This window comes from Heptranchias perlo, chromosome 27 (assembly GCF_035084215.1).
Source record: "Heptranchias perlo isolate sHepPer1 chromosome 27, sHepPer1.hap1, whole genome shotgun sequence".
Lineage (NCBI taxonomy): Eukaryota > Metazoa > Chordata > Chondrichthyes > Hexanchiformes > Hexanchidae > Heptranchias > Heptranchias perlo.
In genome coordinates this window covers 28491818-28514609 of record NC_090351.1, presented here as the reverse complement: position 1 = coordinate 28514609, position 22792 = coordinate 28491818, and the positions used below count along the sequence as shown (strand labels likewise).

Below are 22792 nucleotides of genomic sequence, written 5' to 3'. Positions count from 1 at the left end.
AAAATGTTATCAATAGCTATTTACCGTAACCAAAAACAACACAAATGAAGCTTTGTGGTATAATTGTACAGCAAATTCTTCTTTTAGTGTAATTGGTATAAATAAGATTAACACTAATCATAAAAATAGAACATATTGTACCTTAAAATAAGTACTGACGCAAATTGAAAATATTGAATTTTCTTGAACACGTATGATTAAAGAAAGTACTACTTCGTGCTAGGACCTGGGTTAAAGTCAACACACTGATGTTCTATAAGATTAAATCCAGCCCTGGATTCTTTTCACTTCCATTCTAGGAAATTTGCTCAGCTGGATGTATTTGATCGTAGAGTATAGTCCCCGCTAACTAAATAAAACCCGCAAATAAATATGGATATAACTTGCATACCATTGTCTCTTCAGGACAATGGAACAATGACATTCTGCTCATCAAAAAGTGAACATCAGCACACACCACCCTGATTTGGACAGATTCCACCGTTCCTTCATTGTCGAAATTCTGAAATTCCCTACCAACGTGGGAGCACCATGACAAAAAGGATTGCAGTAGTTCAAGAAGGCCACTACCTTCTCAGGGCAACTAGGGATGGACAATGAATACCTGCCTTGCCAGCATTGCCAACATACAAAAAAGGAAAAGATTTAGGATTCAATAACCAGTAGTAATTGGTAGCAGATTGCCCACTCCCTTCGTACCTTCCATGATTTCTCTGCTGCCTGCAGGACTGTTGCAAGAAGCTGCTGGAGAATTGCAAGCTTCTGCTTCAGCATCAGCTCGCGATGCAGTGCTTCCTACAAGAGAAATATGCTTTCAGTGTCAGTGTCAATCAAAATTCTACACAATCTGATAAAGTCACATTTTTGCTTGGTTATTAAAATGACATTAAATCAGCAATAAAACTACACATATTTGATTATATTTATCTACGTTTTAAAGGTGCAAATCTTAAAGTAGACATATATAAAATGCTAGAACCCATCTCCTTTGGTGAGTTTGAATTGTATTTTTTATGTGACTCTGCATCTAAATTTTCTTTGCTGTCTACAAATAAGGAATAGTGGGGTATTACCTTTAGATATTCAGAGAGCTGCTGGATCTCCTGCAAAACAGGAATTACAAGTCATTTTTTTTAATGCGACAAAATTAAGTATAGGTGAAGGCTATTCACTTCATCAAGCTCATCCTTCCATAAAAATCTCAACCCCTCCACCATTGTGTCCAAATGCCTCTTGAATGACTCCACAGATTTTGCTTCCAATATTCTATACTACCCTACCCAGAAGATCATTCCAGATATTAATCATCTTTTGTGTGGTGTTTCCTGATATCAGTTCTGAGCTTGCCTTTTACCAGTTATATTTTATGTCACCTTGAGCTGCAATCATGAAATAGTGTCCAAGATCAACTTTTTCTATTCTACTGAGTATTTTAAATACCTCTAGCACGTTCCCTCTCATTCATCTCCTTTCAACGCTGAGGAGTCGAAGCGTTTCTAGCCTTTCCTCATTACTCAGTCTTCGGAAACAAGGGATTAACCTCGTTGCTCTTATTTGTTCCACTTTTAGGGCTTGGATATTTCTATTGTACTTTGATGACCAGAACTAAATGAGGCATTCAAGATGTGGCTTGACCAGAGCACCATTCAGCATCAGCACAACTCCTTCATACTTAAATGCTACTGATAACTGAGAACTCTGTTGGCTTTGTTAATTGTTGCTCTATAATGACTGAACATAGTCAGTGTAGAGTTTGCTATCATTTCAGATCTCTTTCAGCCTCTCCTCTAGCTAGTTCAACACCATTCATTAGGTATGAATGTTCTGACGAAAGGTCTTTGTCCTGCAACGTTAACTCTGTTTCTTTCTCCACAGATGCTGCCTGACTTGCTGAGTATTTCCAGCATTTTCTCTTTTTATTTATTCATTAGGTATGCTCCCCATTTTTTTCCCTAATGTGTAAAAGAGGTCAAGGTTGCAAATACTGATGTCAGATAATTGTTGCTACACAAGTTATCATTCGGTTTCTTAGGTGATTGAAATGTTCTTAATGTCAGACTTTGTGATTATTGTTCTAACGCTGCTAATTGTTTGTCATCAGTGACACCCGAGTAAGAATGACTGCATTGTGAAAAGACTGAAAGACAGAGCATGAAAAGTAGACCTTCAATATATTATTATTTTACCTTATCTAGAACAGCTACACCGCATCTGTAAAGAAAAATATGAAAATAAATTCATTAGAAACATTCATTGAGCAACGGGCTCCAGCTAAAATGATGTGTTTCTTCCATGTAAGTGCTATACTGCTCCTATAGGACATGTATATCAAAGACATGTGATCCATCTACCAATGTCCATTATCATTCGGCATGAATTGCATGTAGTGCTTTATATTGGGACAGTTTCACGAGGCAGCAGGCTGGGCAAAAGTAGGTACAATTGCCCAGATCACCCTCTCCCTCCCATACAGTAGTTTTTTTTTCACCTGTCTTGATCACCGGGCAGGAACTAGATAAAGAATAATGGTTTTAAAAAAAAAATTAAACAAAATAATAAGCACTAGGCAAGGAATTAGACAGTTGAGTACTGATAGGAATCAAGTCTCAGTATAAAAGCTCAAGTGATGGTAGGTCTGTACATACTCTGTTTGCTGACTTGCTTCTTTCCTGATCAATTGATCGATTTCACCCTTAGCGCCTGAAGGCATCTGTGTGGCTGTTCAAAAAAATGAGAAACTTTAGTTGCATGAATACAGTGACCTCTGACCTCAGTGATGACAAAGAAAACCTCTCCCACATGCACCAATACAATAGTGAACAGCTTAATCAATATCCAAATATTGAATTCTAAATCTGTTGATTTTTTCTGGTGTTATTTTATTCTCCCAAGGTGAAATAACTCAATGTTGGAGCATGAACCACTATTTTTCCATTTCGGGCACAAAGTGTCAGCATCAGATATTCCCAGGTCATGCACAGCATAGCCAGAGATAAGGGCAAATCTTCTGATTGCACATTCCTGGTGTAGAGACTCCCGTCTAGAAGCAAATCGAGAAATCATGCATATGCAGCCCACAATTTTCTGTACATTCATTGCCATGGATAGAAAATCATTGACTGCGCAGGTAAAATTCCTCAATATTACCCTCCCAGTGGGCAAGGCTCTAATGAATTAGTGTGTAATAGAAAATTTTACTCTGTCTTGTTCTTCCACTCTGCTTCAATAATGTACCTTACCCTAACCTCAGAACAGCCACCGCTACTTGCACCAGTATGACGTTTTCTTACTTTAAACACCAACCATTCCAATGTTGTCAATGAGCAATGCTGCTAATTTAGTACCGAACTGTACCAAATTAAGGGCAATGTTGTGGTGTGGGCCCATTCCCACCAGTATCTCTACAGAGACTACTCAAACTCAATTCACGTAGCCCCTTACAGGCAGCAGAGAGAGGAGACTTGTCTGGACAGCATTCAAACCCAGGCTCCAAGAGTTGAAAAGACTGCGTGCTAACTCACTGCATCAGCAAGGATCCCCCTTTCCCTACACATTTCATATTACTCTTTGGGAAGAATTTTGCAGTTCAGTATTTTGTACAGCTCTAGGTAGCAGATTTAGAGTTCCAAGGCTCCAGAGAATAATTGGGTTGGAATTCTTTGTTATAAGGAGGACAACAAATGAAGAAGCTAAATTCCCAACTTTGGTGGGGTTTGTTCATTGCCCAAATATTGTCATTTTTCATTTATGAATCACCCAACCCATCATCCCCATTTTACATTAATGTGCTTTTAAGGATATCAGTTCTTTTGTCTCCAACTTAGCCTGAGTGTTAACCATGTCTGACATTCTTGTTTGTTTTGTTATTTTGTATTTCCTCCCCTTCTTTCAAGTCTGGCCATGTCACACACTATTTGTACAACCTCAATGCAGGTACAGCAAACGCCTACCCTCATGCCCACATATTCACACTTATCCAATTGTGAGCCGATTAACGAATGCCAGCATGGTAAATTCTAACTAAGCTCACCATCGCTTAATTTTTTAGGTTGGTTTAAGTGGAAACAATATAACTTACGGGGCAATTTTTTTGCCCCCCAGAGGTGAGATATAGAACACCTTTTTCCATTATGGGCACAAAGTATCAACATCAAGCATTCCTAGCTTGAGAACAACCAAATAAATAGCCAGGCAGCCTCTGCTGAGGTCTCAGCTAATATTCTTCTGTAATTGGCTGCCAGGAGCTGCATGACATTTGTCCTTTATGACTCACCCTCAGTTTTCCCTCTGTTCACCCTTCCCAACCCGAGGGAAGTCCTTGACCTCCATTCCATTTCTATCTCTGACAGAATGCCTGAGATCAGGAGCTAAATATAATTCAAAGAGCAACTATCCGATATGTACAGTCAGGGCTGGTGGGCTAAAATTACCCCATAGCCTCAGGACAATCAGAGTTTAACTGTTGTTTGGTCAGGGAACTTTGCAGATTGGGGTGTTCTCATCTGTTTCAGGCTGCAGCTCAGAAGCAACTAGTATCTTAAAATTGTCTTGTGTCTGTAACAAAGCGTGACATCTGGATTGCAACATCTGCCTCTATCATTTAGATAGATATTATACATATGTAAGTAACAGAATATATATTATACATTAAAAATTATATACTTATCCCAGACCCAGAAATTAGATAATTTTATTTAAATTTATCTCTCTATATTAGCAGAGCCATGTGGTATGTTACAGGACAACAGAAACCATCAAACACAAATATGAATATTTAGAAAATGTAATTGTTCCAAACCATAAGAAAAATGAATCACAGGATACCATAATAACCCAAAATCGACATATGATGCCAAATTAATTTAAAAGTTTAATCTCCAGCTTGTTTGTAACCTCTGTCAAAGGCTCATATGGCATGATGTAACCCTCAGAGCGTGGCAGTCAGTAAGGACACGCATTTCATGCAATCTAGTTTCAGCTCCAGGGAATCCTGAATCATTCTTAATAAATCTAATGTAAGGGCCTAAATACACCCTACCAATGTAAACAATCCAATTTACCATGATTAAACTGCAACTATATTATAACCAGAGCTTTAGACTATTATTCTACTCGAGTGTAAACTCTCACCTTTATCCCTTTTAGAAATCTTCTTGATGGCTGTGTCATATTGGAGTGGTGCATTGGTGCAGAAACTGAAATTTGAATCCTTCGCTCCCCAGTGAGAGGGCTTGTTAGTTAATGGGGTGCCATTGCTGTACAATATGAACTGTGGGGACATCTGTAAACGGGAAAAGAGAGCTCATTGAAGAATATCAATTAACAACAAAGCACTCTTCTAAGGGTCTGACCTACACAGGGCTTGAACAATGAAGACACAAAACTTGGAAGGGTAGTAAACAATGAGGAGGATAATGATGGACTTCAAGAGGATATAGACAGGCTGGTGGAATAGGCAGACACATGGCAGATGAAATTTAATTCAGAAAAATGCGAAGTGATCATTTCGGTAGGAAGTATGAGGAGGGGCAATATAAACTAGAGGGCACAACTCCAAAAGGGGTACAGGAACAGAGAGATCTGGGGTATATGTGCACAAGTCATTGAAGGTGGCAAGGCAGGTTGAGAAAGTGGTTAATAAAGCACACAGGATCCTGGGCTTTATAAATAGAGGCATGGAGTACAAAAGTATGGAAGTCATGATGAACCTTTATAAAACATTGGTTCAGCCACAACTGGAGTATTGTGTCCAGTTCTGGGCACCACACTTTAGGAAAGATGTGAAGGCCTTAGAGAGGGTGGAGAAGAGATTTACTAGAAATTATTCCAGGGATGAGGGACTTTAGCTACGTGCATAGACTGGAGAAGCTGGGGTTGATCTCCATGGAACAGAAAAGGTTGCGATTTGATAGAGGTATTCAAAATCATGAAGGGTCTAGACAGAGTAGGTAGAGAGAAACTGTTCCCATTGGCGGAAGGGTCAAGGACCAGAGGACATAAATTTAAGGTGATTGGCAAAAGAACCAAAGGTGACACGAGGAAAAACTTTTTTACACAGCGAGTGGTTAGGATCCGGAATGCACTGCCCAAGGGGGTGGTGGAGGCAGATTCAACCATGGCCTTCAAAAGGGAACTGGATAAGTGCTTGAAAGGAAAAAATTTGCTGGGCTACTGGGATAGAGCGAGGGAGTCGGACTAGCTGGATTGCTCTTGCACAGAGCTGGCACGGACTCGATGGGCCGAATGGCCTCCTTCCGTGCTGTAACCTTTCTATGATTCTATGATTCTTGTACACCAAAAATAGAAATCTTTCTTCTCTGCAACTGTAAGCAGTTAGAGTTGGCACAATATTTATATTAACAGGGCACATTCTCTGGAGGACCCGGCTTTGTTGGATACATACCAATGCTACAGATTGAAAGGATTTTTAAATGCAACTCAGTAGTAAATTAGTCTTGTTTTTGGTTTGAGGAAGTGACTTTCTGGTTTTTAATATCTCTTGATAAGAATCTGTATACAGATAATAAGTGAACCATGGACAATCTAATGAATCTTCCAATTGGTAAAAAATTCCAGTTTAACTTGTTTTTGTCAGTTATTAAGCAATGGTAAATATCACTGATGTTGAAAGTTATGAGGTACTCTTAATCTTAATTTTATTAGTAAATGCCTTTCACCTGCTTTATTAGCTGCACTATTTGAATGAACATATTGTTCAAAATTTTAACTTAAGATTTAAAAAAAACTTTTTTTTTGCAAATCTGGAAACTAGTGCTGCTTCAGAAAAAAAGCATTATCACTTTGTGCCATTTTCAGTAAAATGGCGTATCTTTATTAAAAGATGATTCATCTTCAGATTAAGAAACAAAAACATCACAAATCCTGCAGAGCAGTGGAATTTTTGTGAAATGCCTCCATTTCTTGCTTTGTAAAAACAACTCTACAGATAAAAATCACCACATCAAAGGTCTGGTGAATCAAACTGAAATAGTCTGTTCATTCTAATGGACAATTCTAGACTAATTTACAGCCCAGCTCCTACCTCCACTGCATTGAGAGATGAGTGAGTACAATCATTTACAAATGCTGGCTGCAGTGGAGGTCTTTAGTGATAAACTATTGTTCCAAAGATTAAAAAGTTTATAATAGTGTGTTTTGTAATTCATAGATTGAAGATGTGTGGTGTGATAAAACACTGAGACTCACTTCCACTTTACTAACTATAGCCTGAACATTGCTGTCAATATTTTTGCGATGATGGCCCAGAATTTCCTCAAACCCATTTACACTGGTTTCTGCGCCGATCTTGCTGATGGGAACTTACGCCCAAATTTCCAGCGGAGCTCCTTTACCTATGCCGGCACTTAAAAACCAGCATAAAACAAGTGCAAGTGGAGTGCCACGAGAAGTAATAACGAGTGGGCTGCTGTTTTCTGCCATGGTGCCTCACTCTCAGAATCTCTTGCCTCAGCTGCCCCTCTTCCTCTTCCATTATTATGCAGAACAGGGGGATGCCCATTGGGAAGGCCATTCCAGCTGTTTGGTCCTTCTGAACGTGGGTGTGTTGAGGGGGGGGGCGGGATCAGAAAAGTTTCATGAGCACTGAGTCTGATAGCACTTTTGGTTAAGTATAGTGCAGGTCTCATTAAGAATTTTTTAAAAAAATTTCTAAGAATATTGCTATCAAACTCCAGAAATCTCAGTTACGCTAACATCAGGTGACTTTGAACCATGGTGCGCCTACATTTTTGGTCATAAATCCATACCAGTGCAATACTGGCATAAATGCAGAAAACTCGTGCGAACTGGTCTTTTGCGTGGGGGCGGAGCTATGTAAATGAGCGGCAGAGGGTTTCTGCAGACATATCTCAGAAGCGGCACAAACCATTGAGTAAATTCATGCAAACCGATGTTTCAACGTAAAATTGGCGGAAATCAGTTAAGTGCAAATGTGCTCACAAAAAAAATGGTGGTACTTACGCCATAGTTACAGCGAAAAGTTCCAGGAAATTCTGGGCCAATATATAATGGCTGTGTAAACTTCCCATATCACAGAAACAACCATTTCCCTGTACTATTGGCATTTCCTGACATGCAGCATGATATTTTTTGTTCAAAAAACTATTGTACCACTCCCCCCACTCTGTCACATGATATAACAAACATCTTCAGAAAACTGTCAGCATGAATTCGGGGCACTGCAACACCAGTAAGGTTTATAACATCATAGCAGCTCATAAATATCAAAGATCACAGCAGATCTGTAATTTGTAAGTACAGATTAGGGACTGAGGATGGAGTTTAGAATATGGTCCTTTCACCTCTGGGACCTCAGTTCAAATGGAGTACAAACTAATAGAATGAAACCCTATTAGTTTTCTTTGCTAGCACTTTTAGGCATCTATATGAAATACATTTGGGCAATCTGACCTTTTAGTTTTACTAGCTGTGGGCTGATGGTACAAAACTACTTATAATCTTACACAAGTTCATAAACTTAGAGGGGTCATAGGATGTGGTAAATGAAAAGCCTCACAGTGCTGTGAAGAAGCTGCTCTTTGAGGATGACATTAAGGCACATTGTGGGGGGAAAATAGAGGGAGTATATGTAAAGAGAAAAGACATGTTAACAATTCAAAATGTAGACTTTTGTCAGAACAAATCATTAAACTGTATTTTTCCCTTTACAAATGCTGTTGGACCTGCTGTGTTTTGCAGCAATGATTGCTTTGTCCGAGGATCATGCTTTAGGTCTATTTTAAAGACAGTGATTAAATTAACTTTTGAATCCTCTAATTCCACACTTGTGTCCAATGAGTTTCACAGAATCATTGCCCCACAATTTGTATTGCGATTCGTTTCCCTCTGTACTTTAAGATGCATTGCAATTCTGTATCATGCTAGATGAATGTTCAGCTACTCAAGTTCTTTCATGATTATTCCACTGTTGACCATTCATTTCTGTATAAATGTGGATGCACCCCCATTAATTTAGTTGCCTCCATTGGAATACAAATCTTCTGTGATGAATGTTAGCATGAAAATGTATTCCGATGTATTCAGAATTTCAGCAATATTTTTAGTCTAACAAATATCTCACAAAGTTTTCAAGATATTAAGGAGAACTGATAGAGAGAAACTATTTCCACTGGTTGGGGAGTCTAGGAGTAGGGGACATAGCCTAAAAATTAGAGCCAGGACTTTCAGGAGTGAAGTTAGGAAACACTTCTACACGCAAAGGGTGGTAGAAGTTTGGAACTCTCTTCCGCAAACGGCAATTGATGCTAGCTCAATTGTTAATTTTAAATCTGAGATTGATAGATTTTTGTTAACCAAAGGTATTACGGGGTATGGGGCTAATGGGTATATGGGGTTAGGTCACAGATCAGCCATCATCTCACTGAATGGCGGAACAGGCTCGAGGGGCTAAATGGCCTACTCCTGTTCCTATGTTCCTATGTTTGTCCTTGAGAGTTACCATTTATTTTTATACACTTTGCTTATTACAAATATACCCTAAAAATCTGTTTTAATTTCTTACTATGTTTGCTTATTTTGTCCATTTTATTTCCTTTTGCTCCTAATTATCATGAATATTTCTTACTTTGCTTTTATATATTTTCCAATATTTCTCCTTAAATTATTCAAAGTACTAATTGATCTCCCATGGCATTGTACATGGGACTTCAAGACAAAGTGCAGTCTTCAGGTGAAGTTGTGTGTTAGAATGCCAGAGATAATACTTCCTCCATCTCTAAAATTAACCATTTTGGTCTAGGTTTTGGTGTCTTCCTAGTTCTATGTAGTCTTTCCAATTTTTCATTAAAAAAATATTCAATTTTTGTTTATTATTTTCACCTCCCAGTTTTATTTCCCAGTTTATTGGCTAAAAATCACCCTTTTGAAATATTGCCCCACATTTTATTCGATTTTGTTCCAGCTGATGCTGCTGGGTCAAATTTAATGACATTATTACAATCATTGCCACTCAATTGCTCCTCAACCTCTAAATGTTCCACCACCTCAGATTAATCACTGAGTGTTAGATCAAGTATGTCCCCTTTTCTGGGACAGCATTCACTTGTTTTGTGCCCCACATGCATTAATTTTCTGGTGCACGAAGCAGAGGGTAAGAAAATGTCGTCAACAGATCTGATATGCTAGGTCTCTGCTCCCTTGCACTTCATGTTCATTTCGGGGGCTATCCCCAAGTGTGGGTGGAGAATCCCTGCCTGAAACAGTTGGAACATTTAAAAATGATGCAAATGATGTGAGATAGAATCATAGAATTGTGACAGCACAGAAGGAAACCATTTGGCCCATCGAGCCTGTGCCAGCTCTTTTAAGGGCAATCCAGTTAGTCCCATGCTCCCGCTCTTTCCCCGTAGCCCTGCAAATTATTTTCCTTCAAATATTTATCCAATTCCTTTTTGAAAGCCACGATTGAATCTGCTTCCACCACCCTTTCAGGCAACGCATTCCAGATCATAACTACTCGCTGCATAAAAAAGTTTTTCCTCATGTTGCCTTTGGTTCTTTTGCCAATCACCTTAAATCTGTATCCTCTGATTCTCGACCCTTCTGCCAATGGGAACAGTTTCTCTTTATTTACTTTATCTAAACCCGTCATGATTTTGAACACTTCTATCAAATCTCCTATCAACCTTCTCTGCTCTAAGAAGAACAACCCCAGCTTCTCCAGTCTATTTACATAACTGAAGTCCCTCATCCTTGGAGCCATTCTAGTAAATCTTTTCTGTACCCTCTCTAAGGCCTTCACATCCTTCCTGAAGTGCAGTGCCCAGAATTGGACACAATACTCCAGTTGTGGCCAAACCAATGTTTTATAAAGGTTCAACATAACTTCCTTGATTTTGGACTCTATGCCTCTATTTATAAAGCCCAGGATCCCATATGCTTTTTTAACCACTTTCTCAACCTGTCCTGCCACTTTCAAAGATTTATACACATATACCCACAGGTCTCTCTGTTCCTGCACCCCCTTTAGAATTGTACCATTTAGTTTATATTGCCTCTCCTCATTCTTCCTGCCAAAATGTATCACTTCGGAATTTTCAGCATTAAATTTCATCTGCCATGTGTCCACCCATTCCACCAGCCTGTCGATGTCCTCTTGAAGTCTATTACTATCCTCCTCACTGTTTATTACACTTCCAAGTTTTGTGTCATCTCCAAATTTTGAAGTTGTGCCCTGTACACCCAAGTCCAAGTCATCAATAGTTATCAAAAAAGCAGTGATCCTAGATTGATGTCAAAGCTTCTTGGCTCACATGAAAACTAGCTACTTGGGGAAGGTGCTGTAGACTGGCCAGTAGTCATATCGCAGCACCTTCAGTGAGGGGGGAGGGAAGTTAGAGGATGATGTGAAAACAATTTGATTGGAAAAAGATTCAGTTGCGTTGATAATTGCTGTTTCTTGACTCAGACTTGTATGATATAACTGTTTGAACAGTTCTAATCTTTGAGAGACACTATTGGGGTAATTTTGCAAGGCTTCGCTCTCAGCATGAAGCCTCGTTAGCAGTAAGTATAGATCAGAAAACTGGCATTACCATCCTGTAGCCCCCATTCTGCTGTATTGTTCACCACTAGCCAAGGCTCTATGCCAGGGACCATGCTGATAGTTGCAAAAATATGATGCTGAAAAGTGTTTAATTTCCCTATATTAACATCTCAACTTGAAGAGCATAAACGTAATGCAAAAATGCAATAATTATTGCTGTAATCATGATTCAGTAACAAAATGCTGTGATGTATTAATGTTTCATGTATCAAAAATCATCATAATTTTGAACATATATTGGTCACCAGTTTTAGATAGCAGTAGCACAGGCAAGAAAATGAATCAAAAGGCAAACAGCAAGAACACTCGGCACCAGATAGTGCATCAGCCATTGGTTAGTTTGGAAGAGCAAAGAGACATTGAGGAAAATAATTCAGTCTGGCTTGGTCCGACAAGCTATTATTTTCAAGTGTGCTTTTTTTTATATAATGCAGAAAAGTAGAATTTTATTTTCGGAATCAATTGCTGTTTGAACAGCTGCACTGAATTTGCTTAATACTGTACATCTTTAACTTTTAGCAGACAGCAGTTACTGTGTTCTCACATCTATTAAAGCAGATGGTCTTACCTGACTGAATGCAGTTAAATTCTGTTGTGATGGTTTCAAACCCACTTCCGGGGCTGCAGTAACAGATGCTGCAGTAGTGGCTGCTGCTGTTGTCCTTTCCACTCTGCGGCGTGTTACGTTGGAAGACTTTGGTGTAATCTCTTCTTCATCTATTGTTAAATTCCTTCGTTTCAGAAACTGTTCTTGCCTTGAGCTCTGCTCCACGTTCCGCTCCCTTGGCGAACTGCGGCAGGTTGTGATATTATTTCGGCCAATGAGACTCAGACGGTTTTCATGTCTCCGCTCGAGTTTCTCATCATAGCTTTCAGCAAAGAGTCTCCTTTTCTTGGATGAGTCGGATCCCCCTGGGCTTGAACCTCGCTTTGGACTGCTCCCCACCATTCTGAAGCAAGTTGTACCACTGGACATTTTTTGTGCTATTTGCAGACCACTTGTAGGAACAAAAAGTTTGACCTGCTTGTACCTCAGCGATTGATAGTGGGGACGGAAACACTAACACAGCTTTCACAAGATCTTCTAAAGTCCTTACAGTTTAATTTAGGCCTGATAGTTGCAAAATACAATAAAGATGGTAAAATCCCCCAAGAATATTTCAGGTTACTTGGACTCATAAGTTAGCTCAATAAGCAAGCTGTATTCATGTCTAAAATAATAAAAATTCTGATTAAGAACTGTTTTATAACATAAATATATGCAAAAAATAAGAGTTCAATCAGGCCAATGTGATCACTTACTCTTTGGAACTGTTTCTTTTTCCACTTGCATATTTTACGGTGTTCTTGATGAATAAAGCATCATTCAATTTTCTGTTGTGTTTGATTCCAGACTTTTTCTGTATTTCCTAACAGACTGGCGCAGAGTTTAACTCTCTGGACACACTTGCCACAACCAGAGGAGATGCAGGCGTTCACCCAGCAAGTAAAAGGTCAACTAGGCCTCACCATGCACATTCTAAACATTGTTTGTTATCCATATATAAAATAGATCCTGAACGTAATAAGCCAGAGACTGAGAGAGACACATAGGTAATGTGAACAGTCACAGAGAATGTTAGTCCTTGGGTGCTGCTTACAGCCTGGGTGGCAGCAGGTGTTTCAGCTTCACCTCTTGATTCCCATAAACTCCAATTTCAGCAAAGTTCGTCCACATTATCAATCTTCACTTCATACTGGCAGGAAAGTTACTCTTGAGAGTGATATTTATGGCTAGTTTGAGCCAGTCATTTACTTCCACTGTACTCACGCTTCTTTGAAATTTAAAACAGGAAATAATTTTTTTAAATAAACCCACGTCGCTTCTAACCTTCTTCCTGCCTCTCACACTCAACTCAGAATGTGTGGTTTCTTCACGGTTATGTCATTTAGCTTGCTCTGTTAACTGTTTTACAAAAGGTTGCTTAGTTTATCTGCACACCTGGGAAGCAACTTTGCACCATGCTAAGTACCTGTTGTATTATAAGAGGCTGTGTCTGCCTGTGTTCACTACGCAAGGTCCAACTTTGTACTGTGCTGTGCTGTGTTCAGTTTCTTCTTCCTTCTTGCTCTCTAATTCTGTGACAGCCTGCCTGCTGACTGACTGTATCTCAGCGGCACACTGACTGAGATAACCCAATCTCACAGGATATGGTGTGTTTTAGGCTCCGAGCTCTAACAGATGTTTATCAGTTTTTTTGGGAGGGGGAAAAAGAGTTTTGTGGGAGAGAAATTATTTGAAACATACCCACAATTGAAAAAAAACACACTGCTGTTCATTTTTTTCCTACAATGCCACTGATAGAATATATACATCAAAGTGTAAATTGTTCCTGCTGCGCTAGAAAATTTTATTTTTAATTGCACCCTTCAGGGGCTGACCTGGTTTCACATCTTAAAATGTGCAGCTTCTTGCAAAATCGGTTTAAAAAAAACTTTTTTTAAAAAAAGGTGGCGATGTGTGATATCATCTCCTATTAAAGAGGAACTTGACATGAATTATATTTGTGAGTCAGATGATCTGGTACCTCTAGTGGTAGAATATTGCAGCTCATCATTCTTGTACCACCCTGATTTACCACCGAAAAACAGTTGCAATTATTTATAAATTCAATTCCTTGCATCATACACTGTGAGGTTTTTTTTTTAGCAAGATTTCACAACTGAGTGGCTTGCTAGGCCATTTCAGACGGCAATTAAGGATCAACCACATTGCTGTGGATCTGGAGTCACATATAGGCCAGACCAGGTAAAGACAGCAGGTTTCCTTCACCTAAAGGACATTAGTGAACCAGATGGGTTTTTACGACAATCCAGTAGTTTCATGGCTACCATTACTGATACTAGTATTTTAATTTAAATTCCCCAGCTGCTGTGGTGGGATGTGAACTCATGACTCCAGATTATTAGTCCAGGCCTAAACTAGATTACTAGTCCAGTAACATAACCACTATGCTACCGTACCCAAGGCTTCTTCAACAGCACTTCCCAAACCCGCGACCCCTACCACCTAGAAGGACGAGACCAGCAGGTACATGGGAACAACACCACCTGCACGTTCCCCTCCAAGTCACACACCATCCCGACTTGGAAATATATCGCCGTTCCTTCATCGTCGCTGGGTCAAAATCCTGGTACTCCCTAACAGCACTGTGGGAGAACCTTCACCACACAGACTGTAGCGGTTCAAGAAGGCGGCTCACCACCACCTTCTCAAGGGCAATTAGAAATGGGCAATAAATGCTGGCCTCGCCAGCGATGCCCACTTCCCATGAACGAATAAAAAAAAAGGTTTGTTTCCTTCTGGTCACTAACTTGAGTGAGAAAGTCAGAGCCGAGTACATTTGTTTAAAACTCACCCTGACTTTTTGCTCACATTAGCAAACAGAAAAGAAAATATCCAAATCAAACCAGCCACTTACGTACCCCTGACATTCTACAGAGGATTGCATGATCGTTTACCAAAGGATTGTAACAGCTCACAGAATGCTACTTCACATATTTTTTCTCCAATTTCCAAGCAAGACGCTAGGCCTACTTTTGAGCACCTTTGACTAGGTCATTGAATCCCACAACATAAAACCACCAGTTCAAATGCATGCTAGTCTTCGTGAAGCCAGGTGGACTGCTTCAACTGTCAGCAGTAATGTGCCATCAGATACCAGGGAAAATTGCCACCGGTATTGTTTAAAATGTAAAATCAGGTGGATTCGTGTCTCAAACCAATGGTCAACACAAATCAGAAATAGAAGACTTACTGCAAAATGCTCAGCAAATCCAAATTACTTTGCAGGGCAGGGGAGCATCGTAGTACTTGCAATTTTTGCAGAAGTATAGTCCATTCATCCAATTTATACTGAAGCTTTACAGGGATTAAAACTGTGAATTCATTTTTTTTGCAGAGTCACGTATTGGACAGGACTAATGGTAAATCTCACATTAAAATTACAAAGTTTATTTCAAATCTTTTGTTTCAAATGGGGGGAGGGGTGGTGAGCGGGTTGAAAATATTTGAGTCCTCTATTTTCTTTCCACTTCTTGGTGTCACTGCCTCATATGTGTCCATTGGTCCTGAGGGCAAGCAAGCAAAGAACTTGCTCCCAGGCCTCTACCAATGATACTCTTAAGCTGGCTGCCAGAAGGATCTAGGGTTGCCAACTCTCCAGGATTGTCCTGGAATCTTTTGCACACTACTGCAAGCAACCCAGGAGAAAAATCACTGGGGCATTACATTTTTTTTTTAAAATTAAAATTTTCTGCGGGATTTCAGGCGACAGAAGGCCACCACTGGGGATTGAAAGGAAAAGTTCACAGGAGTCCAGTATATGCTTAGGAGGTGGGGGTCGGGAAGGCCTTGCAGTCAGGGGTGGGGGAGGGAATCCCAGGGCAGAGGCCCCAAATTGCCTTGTGGGGACCCGAACGAGCACTCCTGCTCATCCTGGTCTACAAGGAAACAAAAAATTAAAAGTAACTTACTCTTCTAGCCCCAGGTTGCTGCCAGGTTGGCCTGGCAGGGAAGCCACGACAGCTTCTCCACTCAGGCCTAGGGTTAAAATTGCCGTCAGTAGTCAATGACATCTTCGGAGCCCAATCTGCATATTTAAAGTAGGACTGCAAAACAGCAGGTTAAAATCGCAAACCATGGGAAGGCAGCTGGATCGGAGAAGAATAAGTAGCTGCGGCCATCTTCACTGACTGCCTACCAGACCGGCAGGGTTAAAATCAGCTCTTCTATCTTTTTAATCCCAATTCCATACCGTTTCTTTACATCACTTAATACCCTTACTTACAAATAAGTATCTACCTCCCTTTTAAACACCTCAATCAATACTACATCAATGGCCTTCTGAGATAGTGTATCCCACATTCTCGCAACATTTTTGGTGAAGAAACTTTTCATGGATTTGTTTTTAACCAGTTTAGTTCTAATCTTAAAATGTTGTTCTGGATTCCTGCATTAGAGGGAAGAGTTATCTACCTTGTCAGTTCCCTTGATTATTTTACACACCGGAGTCAGGTCATCCCTTAACCGTCTCGTCTCCAAGGAATATTGCCCAAATTTCCCAGTCTGTCATCAGAGCTAAATCCCTTCATCCCAGCAATCATCCTGGGGGATCATCCCTGGACTTCCTCAAATGGATACTTAAGTTGTTGACGTCTTTATATTGTCACTTCTATTTCACCTTGAGGCCTCTTGTTGTCTCTGCAATATAGTGAAAGCTCAATTATCTGCCATAATGGTGGAGACCACCCTTCCAGTAGATGACGGGAATTGGCCAATTATGGGGACTCCCTAAATTTGTGTCTTAAAAGTATGGTGGAGCAACACAGGAATGAAGGCAGCGCACTATAAATAATAAAAGAAAATCCTGTGGTTTTATTCACAAGAAAAGGAGATGTACAAGGTTTTTTTCCTGTGAAAATTCTGGGGGATGATATGAATGTGGATATTGAAGGTTTCACTCTTCCATAATCCTCAAAACGTGAAGAGAAATAAAACTCACAAATTCTATTTTTTAAAGAAACTAAATTAAAGATACTTGTAATGGCTGCAGGAACCATTTTAATTACTTATTGACATCTATGTGGTTACCAAGGAAACATATGTTGAAGCTAAAAGGGAAAATAATGTTGAGTCTGGAAGGTTGTAAAGTGCCTAAGCGAAAGATGAGGTGCTGTTCCTCAAGCTTACTTTGAGCTTCATTGGAACAGTGTAACAGGCTGAGGACAGAGAGGTCAGAGTAGGAGTGGGAAGGGGAATTAAAATGGCAAGTGACCGGCCTCAAACCTCATAGTACCCCAAACTCGCACAGCTCGCTTCTACCTCCTTCCCAAGATCCACAATCAGGACTGCCCAGGTAGACCCATCGTTTCAGCCTGTTCTTGCCCCACGGAACTTATTTCCTCCTATCTTGACTCTATTTTTTCTCCCCTTGTCCAGTCTCTTCCAACCTACATCCACGACTCTCCTGACGCCCTCCGCCGCTTTAACAGTTTCCAGTTCTAGAGAAAAGAGCCCCAGCCTGTTCAATCTTTCCTGATAGCTATAACATCTCAGTTCTGACATCATCCTAGTAAAGCTTTTTTGCACCTTCTTCAGTGCCTCTATATCCTTTTTATAATATGGAAACCAGAACTGTTCACAGTACTCCAAGTACGGTCTAACGAAGGTTCTATACAAGTTTAACATAACTTCACTGCTTTTCAATTCTGTCCCTCTAGAAATGAACCCCAGTGCTTTGTCTGATTTTTTATGGCCTTATTAACCTGCGTTGCTACATTTAGTGATTTGTGTATCTGTACCCCCAGATCCCTCTGCTCCTCTACCCCATTTAGACTCTTATTTTCCAAGCGGTATGTGGCCTCGTTATTATTTCTACCAAAATGTACCACCTCATACTTAGAACATAATAACATAAGAAATAGGAGCAGAAATAGGCCATACAGCCTCCTTACTCTTATACTCCAACCCCCTTGCGATAAAGTCTAACATACCATTTGCCTTCCTAATTGCTTGCTGTACCTGCATTCTGTATTCTTTCTGTATTCAAGTACAGGACACTCAAATCCTTCTGAATACCAACATTTCTCAGTCTCTCACCTTTTAAAAAATATTCTGCTTTTCTATTCTTCCTACCAAAGTGGATAATTTCACATTTCACAACATTATACTCCATCTGCCACCTTCTCGCCCACTCATTTAACCTGTCTATATCCCTTTGCACACTCTTTGCATCCCCCTCACAGCTTACTTTCCCACCTAGCTTTGTATCATCAGCAAACTTGAATACATTACACTCAGTCCCCTCATCTAAGTCATTGATATATATTGTAAACAGCTGAGGCCCAAGCACTGATCCTTGCAGCACCTCACTAGTTACAACCTGCTAACCCAAAAATGACCCATTTATTCCTACTCTCTGTTTTCTGACTGTTAACCAATCCACAATCCAAGCTAATATATTAACCCCAATCCCATGAGTCCTAATCTTGTGTAATAACCTCTTGTGTGGCACCTTATCGAATGCCTTTTAAAAATCTAAATATACTACATCCATATTATCCAAATATACTACACATATCCACTTATCTATATTGAAATTAATTTGCCAATATAAGCCCATTCTGCAAGTTTATTAATGTCTTCTTGTATGTTGTCGCAGTCCTCTTCAATATTAACTCTACCTCCCAATTTGGTGTCATCCACAAATTTTGAAATTGTGTTTCCGATTCAAGTCCAAATCGTTTATATATTTGGTGAACAACAGTGGTCCCGGCATCGATTCTTGTGGAACACTACTTCCCACCTTTTGCCAGTCTGAGTGACTACCTTTAACTCCTATTCTCTGTTTTCAGTTTCGTAGCCAGCTTGCTCTCCATTTTGCTACTTGTCCCCTGACTCCATGTGCTCTGATCTTAGTCATGAGTCTACTATGTGGTACCTTATCGAAGGCCATTTGGAAATCCAAATATATTACATCTACTACTTTATCCTTGTCTACCCTTTATGTTACTTCTTCAGAGAATTCAATAAGGTTGGTCAAGCATGACCTCCCTTTTTCAAATCCGTGCTGTCTATTCTTTATTATATTTTCAGTTTCTAGATGTTTTTCTATTACATCTTTGTGTAAGAATTCCATTATCTTTCCCATCACTGACGTTAAGCTAATTTGTCTATAGTTCCCTGGATTTGTACTATCTCCCTTTTTAAATATAGGAATCACATTAGCTGTCCCTCAGTCCTCTGGCATTATTCCCTTACATCAAGTCTACAGCACAGAAACAGACCATTCGGCCCAACTGGTCTATGCCGCCGTTTATGCTCTAGACGAGCCTCTTCCCTCCCCACTTCATCTAACCCGATCAGCATACCCTTCTGTTTATTTCTCCCTCATGTGCTTATTTACCTTCCCCTTAAATGCATATATGCTATTAGCCTCATCTATCCCTTGTGGTAGCGTGTTCCACATTCTAACCATTCTTTGGGTAAAGAAGATTCTCCTGAATTCCCTATTGCATTGATTAGTGACTATCTTATATTGATGACCTCTAGTTTTGGACTCCCCTACATGTGGAAACATCTTCTCTATGTCTACCCTATCAAACCCTATCAAACCCTTTCATTATCTTAAAGACCTCTATCAGGTTACTGCTCAGCCTTCTCTTTTCTAGAGAAAAGAGCCCCAGCCTGCTTAGTCTTTCCTGATAAGGATATCCCTTTAGTTCTGGTATCATCCTTGTGAATCTTTTTTGCACCTTCTCCAGTGCCTCTATATCCTTTATATAATATGGAGACCAGGGGCATGATTTTAGATCAGAGCCGGGAACCAACTGCGTGTGTAGATATTCATGTGGGGAACCCATAATTCAAGTGAGTGCATCGCAATCTGCATTCAATTGAAGGTAAATATTTGTGCTTCCGGGTTTCCCCGCGCGAGGCCGCCAGATTAATAGGCTGGAGGCCTGTCAGAAGGGAAAGGAGCCGCGAATCGGAGAGGAGGGAGAGAGAGATAGAAGACCTTGGAGAAGATTGGGGAGGGGGGGCTGTACACACTTGAGGGATGGGCACCATTGCGGGTGGGGATTGGCCGATTGCGGGGGTCCGATTGCACCAGGTGAGCTTGTTGGGCCTGGATGAAGCACTCCTGCTCCTTCTGGCCCACAAGCAGTGCAATGAAGGCACTCACCTCACGATGTGAATCTGAAGCAATGGGAAATCCGAACAAGTAAGGTTAAATTCGTTTGACATTTCTAAAGCACAAAAAATTAAGTGCCTAAACTATCGCAATGAGTTATATTGCCCCTTTAAACATCGGCCCGCCGGCTTTAAGTGGGGGCCAGACTTCTGGGTTTCTGTTGTGCGCGTGCATCCAAACGCATCTGGGTTAAACCCTGAGATGGACATGTTGGAGCCAGGATGCGGTCCTGGTCCAAAAACAAACTATTCTTACTGCCCACATGACTCCAGCCCACCCGTTCTTGGGGGTTAAAATTAACCACCCAAAATTGTGCACATTGTCTGAACTGTGGGGAATGTTAGCACTGTGCATTGTCTGAACTGTGGGGAATGTTAGCACTGTGCATTGTCTGAACTGTGGGGAATGTTAGCACTGTGCATTGCCTGAACTGTGAGGAGTGCTAGCACTGTGCAATGTTTAATCTCAGTACTATCCCATCAGACTTGCCTCAAACACCTTTCTCAGCCTTCCTTGCATTCTCATGGGCGCCTAGTCCTTCTCTCCTGCCCCATTCCACTCGTGCGCCAAATCCACTTAAACCACGTTGTCTGTGGCCCCACTCCTTCCAAGCTCCGTGAAAGGAAGATATTTACTTCAGGCTTCTGGGCTTGCTCCCTGCTGGCAGATTGCGTAAAATAAATTTGTTTCTTTGGGCCTGCAGCCCTGCTCACTGATTTTTTTGTGCAGCTGGCCCCAGCTCTGCATTTCTCCAGTCTCTCCCAACAGTAGCTCCCTCCCTGGATCACCTGACGCCTCTTTCTGCCAACTGGTTTAGCTTCACTCTCAGGCCTGCCTCACTGGCCCTCCCCAAAAAAAATTTTGTGCCTGATTGCTTAGCTAGTTCCAGGTAAGGTTTGTTTTTACATAGTATTGCATGGTATTTACAGCACAGAAACAGACCATTCAACCCAACAGGTCTATGCAAGTGTTTATGCTCCACCCAAGCCTGCTCCCACCTTATATGATCTCACCTTATCAACCTGTCTCTCCTTTTAAATTAAAAATAAAATTTAATTAGAAATAATTGAAATTTTAAATGACAAGTGATAGAGAAAAACAGCAACACAAACACGACAGGAGTAGATCGTACCTTTGACTAAGAATAATAGAATGAGAAAGCGCAGCAGGAGGCCGTTCGGCCCATCGTGCCAGTGCCGGCTCTTTGAAACAGCTATGCAATTAGTCCCATTCCCCTGCTCTTTCCCCATAACCCAGCAAATTTTACCCCTTCAAGTATTTAGCCAATTCGCTTTTGAAAGTTATTATTGAATCTGCTTTCACCGCCCTTTCAGGCAGTGCATTCCAGATCATAACAACACGCTGTGTAAAACATTTTTTCTTCATGTCGCCTCTGCTTCTTTTACCAATTACCTTAAATCCGTGTGCTCTGGTTACTGACCCTTGTGACACTGGAAACAGTTTCTCCCAGTCCAACATCTCTCCCAGTCCTTCCTCCCTAAAATCAGCAGCATCTGCTCAAAGACCAAAATTGATATTCATGTCAACTAACATTGTAGAGTCACCAACTACTACATGAACACTCTCTACATACAAAGATTTCAAACAGCATTGTGGTTTTACTGGCTTACTGAAAGGCCTACAAACTATTTTGCATCCTGATGTGAGCCTCTAGTGCCTGTCTGAAGTGTTCTTTAACCTACTCTCGTGCTTCTACAAGGTGCTCCCCCAGTGACTGCAACGTGAAGGAAGGGAGCCTGCGGTGGCTCATTCAAAGGCTCATGGGGTACTTGTAGTCGGTAATCTTTAGGAGATTGGGCCCAAGAGGACCCAGATGCGGACTGTAACAACTAGGGGGTCTGTCACTGTAGTCCGGTCCAGCTGGCTTTCTGCCATCAGGGCGGGCATTGGTTCAAGGGGTTGCAAAGGTACAGAAGTGTGGTCCTCATGAGAGACAGCATCATGTTCCATTCTCATATCATGGTACCAGGCTATGGCTCAGCACATCTACTGACCTGTAAGAGACCATACCATCGGAGATCAGTGATCTGAGTGATGCCCCTGTGCGCAGGAGATAGTTGAGCCGAAAACCTGCATGGCTCCATAATGAGCATCCCTGAGAAACTATTACTGGTGTCACAGATTCCTGCAGGGTGGCTCAGTGGCAACAGCCATTGAGGTGACTACACGGTCCGTGGTTGACTGCAGAGTGTTGACGCCATTTGTGGAAATGACACATAAGTTGGTAGTGGATTCTACCATACTATTCAACATGTTTTGAAAGCTCCCTGGCAGACCGTCCAATGCACTCAGGAATTGCTAGTACATAGGTACCCAGTCATATTGAAGGATACTCACCTGTATTAGAAAATTCACATATTTGTGGCGAGGACAAAGTAAATGTAGGAAATATCACAGCCTTTTAGCGAATGGCCATTTGTGATATAAGTAGGCTTTCTATTCCAGGTGAGGT

General features: G+C 40.8%; 1 protein-coding gene across 2 annotated transcripts in view; it reads right to left on the bottom strand.

The window, feature by feature from the left end:
• traf3ip3 (TRAF3 interacting protein 3) overlaps positions 1 to 13712 on the bottom strand; it is a 38623-nt gene extending 24911 nt beyond the window's left edge. For both annotated transcript variants that reach the window (XM_068007526.1, XM_068007527.1), the window contains exons 1-6: positions 12153 to 13712; positions 5131 to 5281; positions 2646 to 2718; positions 2187 to 2211; positions 1074 to 1103; positions 700 to 795 (exon numbers count right to left, since the gene is read on the bottom strand). In XM_068007526.1, coding sequence (XP_067863627.1) covers positions 700 to 795; positions 1074 to 1103; positions 2187 to 2211; positions 2646 to 2718; positions 5131 to 5281; positions 12153 to 12560 — 783 coding nt within the window. In that variant the 5' untranslated portion in view covers positions 12561 to 13712. The remainder of the gene's footprint in view (positions 1 to 699; positions 796 to 1073; positions 1104 to 2186; positions 2212 to 2645; positions 2719 to 5130; positions 5282 to 12152) is intronic.
• Between the last annotated feature and the right edge of the window lie 9080 nt (positions 13713 to 22792).